General features: G+C 43.7%; 1 protein-coding gene across 1 annotated transcript in view; it reads left to right on the top strand.

Annotated features, from left to right (window-relative positions):
* The window catches only part of ASB9 (ankyrin repeat and SOCS box containing 9), a 28630-nt gene extending 28099 nt beyond the window's left edge, over window positions 1-531 (top strand). The window contains exon 7 of the mRNA XM_004597496.2: window positions 407-531. Within this exon, the coding sequence (XP_004597553.2) occupies window positions 407-531 (125 nt within the window). The remainder of the gene's footprint in view (window positions 1-406) is intronic.
* The last annotated feature ends 12935 nt before the right edge of the window (window positions 532-13466 follow it).

Raw genomic sequence — 13466 nt, 5'->3', positions numbered from 1 at the left:
GTGGGAGAGATCTTCCACCTGCTGGTTCACTTCCCGGATGGCCACAGTGTGCAGTGCTCGGCCAGATGTAAGCCAGGATTCAGGAGTTTCACGTGAGTTTCCCACTTGGCAGGGGATCAAGGACTTGGGCCATCCTCTGCTGCTTCTGCAGGGTGCATTAGCAGGGAGCTGGACTAGAAGTGGAGCAGCCGGGACATGAACTATTGCCCATGCAGGATGCTGGCACTGCAGGTGGTAGTTATACCACAACATGCACCATCCCTTCTTTCTGCCCACCCCCTCCCCCTGGTAAAACAAAATTCTGCCTTGTATGCTCCCCCCCCCCCCAAAGGAAAAGCAAAGCAGCAGCAAAGCAGTGTGAGCGAGGCGAAAGCCAACTGTGACTTGCCTCCGGGTCTCCCTGCAGGGCCGCCCTCGCTGGTGCAGTTGTGCCGCCTGCGGATCCGCAGGCGCTTCCGCGCTGGGCAGCATCACGGCATCAGCACGCTCCTCTTGCCAGCGCATCTGAAACGGTTTCTCCTTCACCTCTGAGTGCATCAGAGCTGGGGAGAGTGATAGCCACTGCAGTTGAAAAATAAAGTTGAGTTGTACAAGCCTGGTTGTTTTTTTCAATGAGCTGTTAATTTTTAATAGACCCACGGTGGCTACTGTGGAATTACTGGGTAGAAGGCAGAAAGACTTTGCGTCTTGCACGGAAGAGAGTCCACAGTCACAACTCTTGTTTGGAACATGTGTGCATCCAGAACTGCATGAGGATTCTGTCCCTTTTCCACCATGTAGGCCCTACCCACTGTCCTCCAGACGTGACATGGGCATACAGGGAGATCAATATAGCCGATTATCCTGCGCAAAGACAGAAGCGTAGATTGGAATATTGACTTTCTGAGGCCCACCTGGGGAGTTTCCACTATGGGAGGCTCTGCTGTCACTGGCGTGGATCTATCTCTGCTGCACGAGAAGGAAAGATAAAGATGTCTCTTTGTTGTCTAGTTGCTTAGCCCCTCCTTGTGTCTCAGAAGCACCCCTGCTGTGGTGAAGGGGCAGGCTCCTTGCCTCCCACAGAAGGCTGCGTGCCTGAAGCAGCAGCTACTGGTGCACCACTTCCCAACCGGATGTGACTGTGGCCCCCAGGGGACACTTGACAATGGCTGTGGACACGTTGATTGTCATGACCTGGGAGGGCGTCTAGTGGCTGCTTGTGGGTAGAGGCCGGGATTGTATACAATGTTCTGCGGTGCACAGGGTGGCCTCCACACCTGAGAAGCCCTGCACTAGTGCATCGGGGCTGCTTAGGAAAATCTAAGTGCACTGAGATTAAGCCATTTTACCAAGCCTGTTCTGCTAGGTCAGTTGCCACATTTCCGGTGTTAAACAACCACATGTGGCTGGTGAGCACGAGCAGCAGAGATCATTGCAGAAAGTTGTGTCGGACAGTGCACTGTAGATGCTCAATGAAGGGCTCTGAACTGCTTTTTGGGTTTCACATTTACAGGAAGCTGATAGAATCTAGCATTGCTGGCTGCTGCTGGGGTTATCTACTGAGGGATGAATTTGCAGCACCATCCCGTCAATAGAAAGAGAATATTGTAACTACTTAAGGCAAATCTTTAACTGCAAAATGACATATGGCCTAGATGATCTTTGAAGATATTTCCAATGTCATTTTTCTGTGATTCTCAAGTTAATTTACTATAGAAAAAAAGACTTTGGGCCATTGCTCTAAAATGCTCAAGCTGTGCCCCAGCAGGTGGCACTGTTGCCACTTAGTCACATAAGCAGAAGTGTCGTTCCTCTAATAAATGACCTGTCACAAAATGGTTTACAATGGAGGCTCTGGAAATTTCCATTCAGGAATGAAAACTTGGGCGTGATAGATTTCACTGACATCGGCTCTCCTCACTCTTCCAGTGTACCCGATAACTCACAAAGGACTGCACCCAATCCCCCTCTTGTTCCTGTTGGATTTTTTTTTTTCCTTCTCTCTTGTAACCTGATCATTTTAAATGTACTGTGCAGAGCTTAGCCAGCTAGTGAACCCCAGCAGCCTGTTGTTGGTCCGCTTCACTCACCGAATTCACTTGTAACACTTGGTGCATGCCTGTGTCTGCGCATGGAGGGTTGGCAGACACCACTTCCTGCACCTTCTGCTCTGCACACAGAACCATTTGCTAAGAGCTCAAGAGCTGCAGGCATTTTCCTTTGGTTGTCTTTGCACAGCCACAAATTTAGCAAAAATAGACTGTTTTCTTACCTGTAAGATACCTTGCTTACAATCATCATCTGTCCTCCAGATCCAAGGGGTTTAACCCAAGATTACACTAGAGTTTATTAGAACTACAGTTTTATTCTTGAATATTCCAGGCAATTAACCAATTTGCCTGGAACATCATGTAATAGATGTTCAATCCACAAACGGGAAAAGTATCACCACAACCTCTCATTGCAAATGACAGAAATTTCAGATTACCTCCCTGAGCAAGTCTCAGAAAAAAAGTCTTTTAAATAGCTGTTTCAATGAGTTTAGGTGTGGTTATATTTGCAAACAGCAAAACTCCTTTGGCCGCTTTATCAGTGTGGTACAATCTTGTAAATACTACCATCAAAGTTGTTTAATGACAGCCTATGTTCATCTATGGCTTATGGATGTAAACTTAGCTTCATGAGACTATTTTTTTTTAAAGATTTTAAAATTTTTATTGGAAACACCAATTTACAGAGAAGGAGAGACAGAGAAAAAGCTGGGAACCAGGAGCCTCTTCGTGGTCTCCCATGCGGGTGCAGGGTCCCAAGGCTCTGGGCCGTCCTCGACTGCTTTCCCAGGCCACAAGCAGGGAGCTGGATGGGAAGGGGAGCTGCCGGGATCAGTGTGGGAAGCCTCTAAAATAAAAGTCCAGTTGCTGGTTGACAGCCAGCAATGAAAAGAGGACCTCAGTGCTATAGCCTCAAGGAACTGAGCAATTTGAACAAATCTGAAAACTAATGTTCCGCAGAGCTTACCTTTCGCATCGTAGAGCTATTTGTTTACATGCATGTTTGTTTGCAGTTCCTAGGCTGTAGTCATAGCTTATTCATCTGTATCCTTAGCACACATCGCACATCCACTCACACATAGTCAAGCAAATGTTTGTTCAATCAATGGATGTTAGCAGCAGTGATATTCCCCTGGCTTTCAGCGTCTTCAGGTGTTAGCTAAACTGAAAATGCATGAAGTACTTTATCCACCATGCGTACAAAGCTTTTAGAAATAGGAGAAACGCTGAGATGAGGTTTCAGTTTTGTAATTAGATTTATGGTAGACTAAAGGCATCATAAAATAGTTGTCTTAAACTCTCCTGAATAACTGTACCCCTGTAGAGATCAGGTAAAGGCACCATTATGTAAATTGGCACAAGGGGAGGATATCCTAGCATATAATGTTGCACGTTAGTTACTCACACTTGATCAGCTTCGTTATTACAAAATGGCAGTCCTTGAGAGTCTCCCTGCTACTGAAGAAAGGGAGTTCATTATATTTCCTAGCGCCACACTTACCCACACTCCTTACAGTTATTCTTTATCTCTCCCCTTCACATCATTCTTATTCGCATATCTTCCTAAAAAGGAAACAACAAAGCTACAACACGGAAAATGAAGTGGTGAAATTGTTAAATTTTTCTAAAAAGGCCAAACTTACAGGAGGAAGCAGTGACACATTCTTATTTAATAACACATTCTTATGGTTTGAAATTGACAAGATGGCTGGGATTGTTAGTTGCTACATCTGCAGCCTTCCTGGCATTGCCAATGTGCTAACTTATTAATTCATTTATCCAGATTTATCAGACATCAGGAGTAAAGCTTTGCTCTGGGCGTCATGGTTGATTTACAAGCGGCCTTAATAAACCAGAATTAGTTCTTGACACAATTTGTCTCTTGATGAACCAGTCTTGTTATTCAAAATTTTGCATTCTAACTTAGACAAAAAGGGCCAATCTCTCTATTGATTGCACACTTTTAAAAGGACCCAACCAACTTACAGGCAGATATTTAAATGTATGTGTTAAGGCTGCTTGGGAGTCAGCCAGGGCGACTTAGGTTGCTTCATTCTCAAAACAAAATGAAAACAAAAACAAAAAAAAACCCCTTTTTAAAAATTGTGATCTCAATTATTTCACTTCCTCAAAGGACTGTACCCAAGCAGAAACCCTATATATGACAGTAAAGCAATTTTGTGATTCTTAATCCTACATATTTCAATATATCCTGTTTATATTTCCACTCTGGAAAATGTTTCTTTTTTTTTTTTTTTCTTTCTTCAAGTAGAAACAAATACTGGTCTTTTCCACTCTTTAAATTTTTTTTAAGAATTTTTATTGGAAAAGCGGATTTACAGAGAGGAGAAACAGAAAAATCATCCATTCGATGACTCACTCCCCAAGTGGCCACAATGGCCAGAGCTGACCTGATCTGAAGCCAGGAGCCAGGAGCTTCTTCTGGATCTCCCTTGTGGATGCAGGGTCCCAAGGCTTTGGACCATCCTTGACTACTTTCCCAGGCCACAAGTAGGAAGCTGGATGGGAAGCAGGGCTGTCAGGATTAGAAGTGGCACCCATATGGGATCTCAACGGTTGCAAGGAACCATTGAGACATCATGCTGAGCCCTGAAAATATATTTAAGAATTCAGGAATAGGATGTCTTTTCATACATCTTTGCTATTTAATGTTTTGAGATTTATAAGTAGTGGCCTAATTGGAAACATTCAACATTAGTAAAAATAAGAGCAATTTAATTTCTTCTAGATGTTTTAACTTTATTTTTCACAGAAGTTGCCTCAAAACTTTCTTAAAGATCTGCATTAATTATTTATGGAAACCTCTTACTCTCTGTATTCTGGATTTTAAAATAAAACTAACTGATCCTTAAGCAGATGTCAAGAATATCTAAAGAATATTGGGAATTCTTTTGAATGTGTTTCCTTTCATTAATCTCTTTTATTCTCAGTTTCCTTTAAACTATCAGTGATTTCATTAGAAAGCTCATCTTAAATGTAGAAATCATATGTGTGCTAATAGTAAATAAATTCCATTCCCCCAAACTAAGGCCAGGTTTTATCATCTTACGATACGCCGCAGTCAGTGCCTGTGGGGCTGCATCAGTTCTACAAGTCTGCACTGAAGTGTATGACTACAGATGTTTCCAGAGGGCAGAAAATCAAGGTTGCCATGGGGCTCGGCATGGTAGCCTAGTGGGTAAAGTCCTCACTTAGCATGCTTCAAGTTCCCATATGGGCGCCGGTTCTAATCCCGGCAGCTCCACTTCCCATCCAGCTCCCTGCTTGTGGCCTGGGAAAGCAGTCGAGGACGGCCCAATGCATTGGGACCCTGCACCCGCGTGGGAGACCCAGAAGAGGCTCCTGGTTCCCGAGTTTGGATCAGTGCAGCACGGGCCATTGCAGCTCACTTGGGGAGTGAATCATTGGATGGAAGATCTTCCTCTCTGTCTCTCCTCCTCTGTGTATATCTGGCTGTAATAAAATAAAAATAAATCTTAAGAAAAGGGAGAGGTGCGATGTTGAGATTTAGTGTGTGCAAGAGATCAGCTTTCTGTGAGTCTGTCAAGTTTATCTTGACCTTCACATGAGTTCCACATTGTACCAGGCCTGGTGACACAGTAGGGTCTCACAATAATGCTTATCATGCAGTATCTCTTCATCTCACACCTGAGACAGAAAAAAACAAAGAATAAAACTCTTCTTTCACGTCTTTCCTGCTACTCCTGGAAAAACTCAGAATTCTTGTATATTTATTAGGTGCTGACAAACATAGCACTTGCAGCAACTTTCCCTTTTGCTCTTTCCAATAATGGCTGCTTGGGCTCCATCACTGATCTCTGCTCCATCACTGACGGCTGCTGTTGGATGACCTTCAATCTGGAGCAGTTGTAACCCGACAACTCTTCACCAACAGATAGGCCACTTAATAGCTCTGCAGTCATTTAATTTGCTTTGTAAGTGACCTAACCTTTCTGAACCTAGTCTTTTTATGTGAAATCAGAGCTGACAATGTTACTCGCTAGGTCACTGTAAGGTTGAGACAGGATAATATACAGTGGATCCTCACTCTTTGTGGTTCTGTATTTGTGAATTCATCTACTTGCTAAAATTTCTTTGTAACCCAAAACCAATACTTGTGACTCTTCCACAATTACTCACACAGATGAGCAGTCTGCAATGCGATTTTACTTACTGTGTTTGGTACACAACTGTTTGCTTTCAGCCACTTGTGCCACAACCTCCAGCGAGTTCCAGGTCTGGGTTCTTATGTCAGATTTCCACCGTGGTCTCCACAGCCCCAGCTCCTGGCTCACCACTCTCCACCTCCTGTGATACCGTGCTGAGGCTGCACCGTTGTCTCTGCAACCTTTCTCCCACTTCCAGTTGGAGCAGATCCCAGGATTAGAGAGACACCAGGTGTTCTATCTATATAGGTTGTTGGTGGTGCTGATCTTGTCAGAACCTGTTGGACATTAGGTCTGGGTGCCACACGGACCTATTTTGACTGGTACGATGCCACAGTTGGTATTATTTTTCTGTGGGACCAGTGCAATCCAGTGAACTCAGCAAGTTCTCGCAAGCTCAGCACATGCGCAGTTCACTGTTGTCCCCTGCAGTCCTAAAGCTATTGCCACAGTGCCCTAAATGGTGCCTGCCATACAACCACTAAGGTTCTTGATTTGCTGGCCGTCAGATCCGAGGGTTACCCAGACCTGCCCTGGGTGGAACGCGTAGAATGGAACGTCGTTGCAGTTCACTGGGTCAGAAATGAGCTCACTCCCAGCTCAGCGCATGCTCCGTCCTCTCCCTTGTCCTTTCCTCTTTACACAAAATGGTACCCAGTTCGGCTCTAGGGGGCTGACTGGGCTGTGAAATCCACTCTGTTCTCACACTGCCCGTCTGAGATCTGCTGCTCCGTCTCTGCTCCTGGTCAAATCAAACGGACCAGCAGGACAGACAGTTCTGAGCTCCCAGTGAAAGTACCTTCCCATCTGGTTGCTGGTGGAGTTCAGATCGCCGTGCTGGAGTATCAGTCTCTGTAACACCACACCATTGTGTCCACTGCTTTCCTGTGTCTGTCAGTCTCCAGGTACCCCTCTGCTGTTGTTCTGTCCTTTCCTACAACCTGAAATATGTCCTCTCTGCTTCATCCTGGTTAAATGTTTCTTTGTCCATTAGAAACAATAAAAAAGAATGTTCTGATGATTTACAAGGTGTCTGATATTCCTAATTGTTGATTGAGAATGATGTCAGCACAAGTAGAAAGTTTGTTTAAACTCTAAATTTCATGAAATGATTCTCACTTTTTGGTTCCAGTTATGAACTACATGCTTGAGTTTTCTAGAAAATGCATATATCCCATCATGTAAGACAAAAACCAATTCAAGACTCCATTGACTGATCTTGTTGACAGTTTTGAAGAACCATTTCATGAAAGGATGCTGCAAGGTTATGCTTGCTTCCACACTCATCAGTCCATCACCTTTTCCGTATGTACTTTTCCTGGAAGTGTTGCAGTCAGTGACCCAGCACACTTCTTCCTCTAGGCAGGGCTTCCCTATCACTCTTTGTTATTGAGGGGACTGTTTTGTGTGCATTGTTGTATGCTTATAGAGTTGTCCTCAACTCTATAAATACCAGCAGTATCTTCCCTATCCAGCTGTGGCAATTGGAAATTCTGCTGACATTGCCAGATGTGCAAAGAGAAAAAAAAAAAATGACTGTTGCAAACCTTGCATTACCAAGAGAAGATATGTTTTGCATTAAGTGGGGGTTTTCCAGTGCTTTCTGTCTCTCAGATACAAAGTGAACAAAATTACTAGGCCAGCAATGGAAGATCCTCAGTCCTGACACCAAAGAAGACACATGGCTGCTGTACAACAAATGCTCAGACCAATCTTTCAGGCTACCCCAAGTTGCCAGCATCTTAGGAATAACACTTGATCTTTGTCTTGCTTTTCTTGTGCACACCCACCCACACACACACACACAAACTGCATCACACATAAGCTCTTTTATTTTGCTTTTTTTTTCTTCTGTTCCTAGATGACAAGCATAATCACTTCTGAAAGATAAGAACAACCTGAATGGGTAAATTTCACCCTTTTTCTGTTCTCCAGAGCCCTTTGATCTTAACAGTTGTGAAAGTCCCCTTTTTTAATTGTTCCTTTCTCAAAACCTTTGTACAATCCAGCTAATGAGCATACCATGGAGAGACAGGAGAGAATGGTGCTCGACAGTGTGGACCTTGTCCAAAGCCTAGCCCTGTTGCTCATCTTGTGTGATTTTCAATGACTCAGTTAACTTCTGGGTGCTTCTGCTTTTCTTCTTTACAAAATGCTGCTGCTAATACCACCATTCTCAGATCATTATGAGGAGTATTCAATGAAGAGTATTCACTGGTGGAAGGAAAAATTGCTATGTCCAGTAAAAAACTGTATATCTGCTTCAGATTTTATGGAAGTTATTTCCAACTCCAATTTGTAAATAATTGATAGTAACAAAATAATCTTGTCTACAGACATGACAATGTCCAGCAATTCATGTTGCAGTCATGTAGCTCCTTTTGTTTCAATGTTTCTCTGCACAAGATCAATGGGCAGCAGATATCTTTGCCTGTTCTTCCTCTCAGTATCTACCTAATAAATAACCTGCATTACAAAAGGATCATGTTTCTTTACTAGCTGAATCTGTCAGGCCTTAGCCTTACCTTGTGCTTCACAACTAGAGTTTGGTATTGGGTTTACCTGACTGTCAAAAGACCACCTGCTTGTTGTGGTATATTTTTATCTCTCTGGATATTATTTTTCTTAATAGCCTGCCATATTTACCCATACTTTTTTTTTGCAGGAGGATTTACGATTTCCTGTTAGTACCCATGTGAAACTGAGCTCCCAGACACTTGTGGGCTTCATTCCAGCCTGTATTAGATATCTATTGCCACACATAATATATTATCTCAAAACCCTACAACTTAAAACAATGCTCAGTTTATATGTATCATAAAACTATTAGACATAGCTTAGGAGTGTAGTTCTTCTAACCTGGAATTCTTTTTTTTTTTTAATTACATTGTATTATGTGACACAGTTTCATAGATACTTGGGTTCTCCCCACCCCTCCCCAAACCCTCCCACCATGGTGGATTCCTCCACCTTGTTGCATAACCACAGTTCAAGTTCAGTTGTGGTTCCCTCATTGCAAGCATCTACCAAACATAGAGTCCAGCATCTTGTTGTCCAGTCAAGTTCAACGGCTTCTTAGGTATACACTCTCTGGTCTGAAGGCAGAGCTGACAGAGTATCATCCCAGTCAATTGAAAGCCCCGACATTACATCAGTAACAATTTATAATGTTATGGAATTAATTGACGTAGTATTGAGTAACCAACATGTTTAGAAAAAGAAAAATGCAAGTTCTTAATCACATCCTGTGACTTCTTCATTGACATTTCAATTTTAGTTTATACAATCGGTTTCTATACACCTTAAAATGGCTATAGATTGCTATTCAGCTGTCTTGTGTCTATTTTCATTGTAGTATTTAGCTTTTTATAGCGTTGGAGCATAATTTTGTTGAACCTGGCTTTTTTTTGGGAGGGGGAAGGCTAGACTGGCTTATAACTAACAAGACATATGTCAGCAGTTTAGGTGCAGAACAGTTTTAGGAGGAGTGTGCAGAGAAATCTTCAATACCCCAGTGAGGAGTAACTAATCTTTGTGTCCCACCTAGTGAAGTATAAGTGAGTCCATGTTGACCATTTCCTGTCTGATTCCAAGCTTTCCTTGTTGTTCTCTATCTATTCTAGATTTTTTGTTTGTTTGTTTGATTATTTGTTTTGAGGGGTTTCTGGAGCGATCTTGATGGTCATTACCAGAGAGGGTGGGGACCCAAAGTTGGAACCAAGCGAGAACCAGCGAGAGCTCCCCTCCCTAGTCCCAAAGGAAGTTTACTGTTCTGTTTCTGCGGACCGCTCAGGGCTCTTGGCTGTTGTTCTGATGCTCTTGGGTCCTGTGAGGGAGGATTTGGGCTTCTTCCATCCCATGTGGTAGATCCAAACGGGGCTGGGTGACCTCAGAGTTCTCGGCCTCCGAGGGCACTCCAATTTGTACATGGCCAAATATCCTGTCCCCTGAAAACTGATTTTGCTGCGCAATGATGAACATAAAATTGCTGAGGTTCTTCAAGTATAACAATTTACCCAGAGGAATATAATATGCCGTTCTAGGAAAGCTTGGAGCATTTGATGTAGGGATGTTACTTATGAAAAGTTAGGATTTCAGTCATCCTCACCATAAACAGGATGTTAATGCTATCAGTAAGTAATGAGCAGCAGGCATTGTCTTGACACCATTTTGTGATTGCTGGGCCAGGGTCCACAGATAAGCCACTGCTGTAGGCTCTGCTAGCTTACAGTGAACAAAACAACACAGGGCACCATGACATAAGAATAAATGCAGGCCAAAAACAATATCGTATGTTTTTCATTTTTGCCAGTTAGCCACAAGTGACCCAGGCTTGTTCCTTCATTGTGATGAGCAAAGTGTTAGCAATGGCTGAGAGGCTGTAAGAGGTTCCCTTCATAAGTAGTCTGAGTCAGAGCCCATAGAAGTGATGGTGGACAGGGTCCCACAGGGAGGAAGAAGGCAAGATGGTAGACAGCCTGGCTGGAGGTTTTCCTGGGTGGGTAGATGAGTCCGCAGAATCTGGATGTTCGACCGTCGTCCTGTGACCCTCACCTCCAATTTGTCTCAGAAACAGAGAGCTTAGGGGAAGAAAAGGATTTGGAAAGGCAGTTGGGCTGACGAACAGACAGAACAAAGAGCAGATTTGGATCAGAGGTAGGAGAAAGCCTAGACCTAGGGGACCTCTGCATCCTCTTGAATGTTGGCAGTAGTTATCCAGGTTCTGGAACACGTCTGAGTCCATAGAAGGATACTGAGATCAATTCACATTACATAAGTAGATGAGAGTGTTTCATTTTAGATAGGAAGCCAATTGGAAGGTGTTGAATTTGGCTAGCCCTGAACTCTCCTACTCCCTGGCCCCTGTGTTGTGAAGTGATGACTTCTGGCATGGATTACCCTACTTCAGGGTTTCAGCCCACCCCTAATGCAGCAACGTGACAGTGCCTTGTGTGGACCGCCTACTCTCCTGACAGATAGAAACTTGGGGACACCCTTGTTCCTCTACATGTCAGTTGTAACTGGACCTACTTAACTATGGGAGCTGCCACCTCATCCGCCCCTCTTGATACTCCCTCAGGCTGCCTCCTAGCCAACATTGGTCTAGAGGCTAGGGAATTTAGGGAAGAAACAGATCAAATTCGGTCACTTTCTGTCTGTACGACTTTGGGCAAGTTTTTCCAACTTCTATGAGCATCAGTTCACTCTATCTGTAAAACAGTAATAATAGCAATAGTACCAAATTGGTGGAGTTACTCAGATTTGCACGTGACATTGTGAGGAGTCAGATGGGCTAAAACACAGCTACGGCCTCTAGTCTCTGGTGAAGTTATTTTAAAATACAAAATCTTGATTTTTCCCATTGCTTATCCTTACAAGGGCACTTTCTCCCTAGCTTTGTAACCCAGCCCCTTGAGGGAGAACCAAGGAACAAAATCAGAATATCAATTCCATCACCTAAAGTTGTTGTCATGAAAAACACAAGGAGACATAACATATACCCGCCGCCTCATCTCTGAGTTCCTATCAAAGAGATAGTGCCTGAGTTTTCAGCTTCTCCTAGGAACCGGAGGAGGAAGCCATCAGTCACACCCTTGTGATGTCCTTTTGTTCTAAACAAGGTGGTAGACATTGCCGCGCATTGTGAATGATTTTTGTTTTTTTCTTTCTGCCCTTTGAGTGCCTCATTTGTCCCCCTCCCTGAGATGGTGCATAAAAGACACCACTTCCACTATTTTCTTGGGGTTTTCTTCTCTTGAGCCCCCCCGCCCCGTCACTATGGCAGGGACCTCCTACTTTCTCTTAAGTATATCTTGCTTTGCATACTAATGTTGTCTGTTTGAAAATTCTTCTTTCGTGTGAAACAAAAATGAGATTGCTGCCGTCTTTCACATTGAATTCCCGCAGCAATATCAGTAATAATTGGTGAGCATATAACCAACATCCAATGAATGCTAAGCAGCATCACGTACATGGGCCATTATTCATTTGCACGGACGATTTTCTGTTTAGCACATTCCAATGGAATTCTGCTAGGTACTGTAGTTGCAAAGTGTGACAAGGCCCCATACATATTCCCTCCCCCCCAAGAGGCCCATGAGCTCACAAAAGAGGTAGACAGGAAAAGCGGAGTCTCTAACTGGCCTAAGTGCTTGGCAGGCCTTCTCTTCTGAGAACCAAGCAGGGTGGGACCCAGCTGCCAGCGGAGTAAAGAGTCTGGCTAGGAGGCGTGCGGAGTGGGGAGGAGCATTCGCAGCACTATGAACATTTGGGATGGCTTTCTATATTGTTAATTTGGGTTTCAAAGGCTGTCCTATGTGTCTGTGGGAAGTTTCACATCAACTCTGATCCAAAGTGTCCATAGCTCAGCCCCAGTATGACAACCAAAAATGTCTTTTGGTGATAGGTATTTGCCCTAGAAGTTAAGATACCCATATCCTACATGCAAGTGCCTGGCTTCCATCCCCAGGGAGTGCAGCTTAAGAATTGGCACTGCCAACAAGCCCAAGATGACTCTGCTATGCAGACGCCAATGACAATGCCCGGAGAAGCCTTTTACCCAAAGGTTCTCAACAGTGAGTGGAGATGGGCTGGAGGGCAACAGTTGGCAAGTCCAGAGGTTTTTGCTTATGACAAATGGAGAAGGGATTGCTGTTAACTGAGGAGAGGGATCCGGAGAACCACCTCGCAATTCTCAGTTTTTTTGGTTGAGGAGCCTTGAATTAACCCAGTAATTCTTAACTTTGAAATTATCCAGGGGGTGTCGAAAGTTCTTACATCTTAGATGTAAGGTTTGCTGAAGAGCTAAACAGATCCAGCTTTTATGATTTAACGTGCCTTGAACCTGAATTTACCAAGGGTGTTCAGGTAGCTAGAGATCATGACAACAAACCTGAAACAGACATGTGAAGGGCTCAAGGGTCATCTCAAGGGCTGTTCATGGAAAGAAAACATGGCTTCACAGCTACTAGTTTCACATCAGACTAACAAATCACTGAGCAACAAATATAAGGGAGAGAGTAAATGTGTTGGTTACCAGTTTTTAGTTAAAGGCAAGTTTTTGTTTTGTTTTGTTTTGTTTTTAACTTTTTTTGATGTTAACATAGCTGATTAGGGTTGGAAGGGTTGAGGACCAGGGGAAGTGGGTGAGATTGTTTATACATTTTGTTTGTCTTTTTCCTGTATCTAGGGAAAGGTGGGAGATAAGGGGAGAAGCCACATCCAGCCTCTCAAACCATCTCAGTACCCA

The sequence above is a fragment of the Ochotona princeps genome, chromosome X (genome assembly GCF_030435755.1).
Source record: "Ochotona princeps isolate mOchPri1 chromosome X, mOchPri1.hap1, whole genome shotgun sequence".
Lineage (NCBI taxonomy): Eukaryota > Metazoa > Chordata > Mammalia > Lagomorpha > Ochotonidae > Ochotona > Ochotona princeps.
This window is presented reverse-complemented; position numbering and strand designations above follow the sequence as displayed.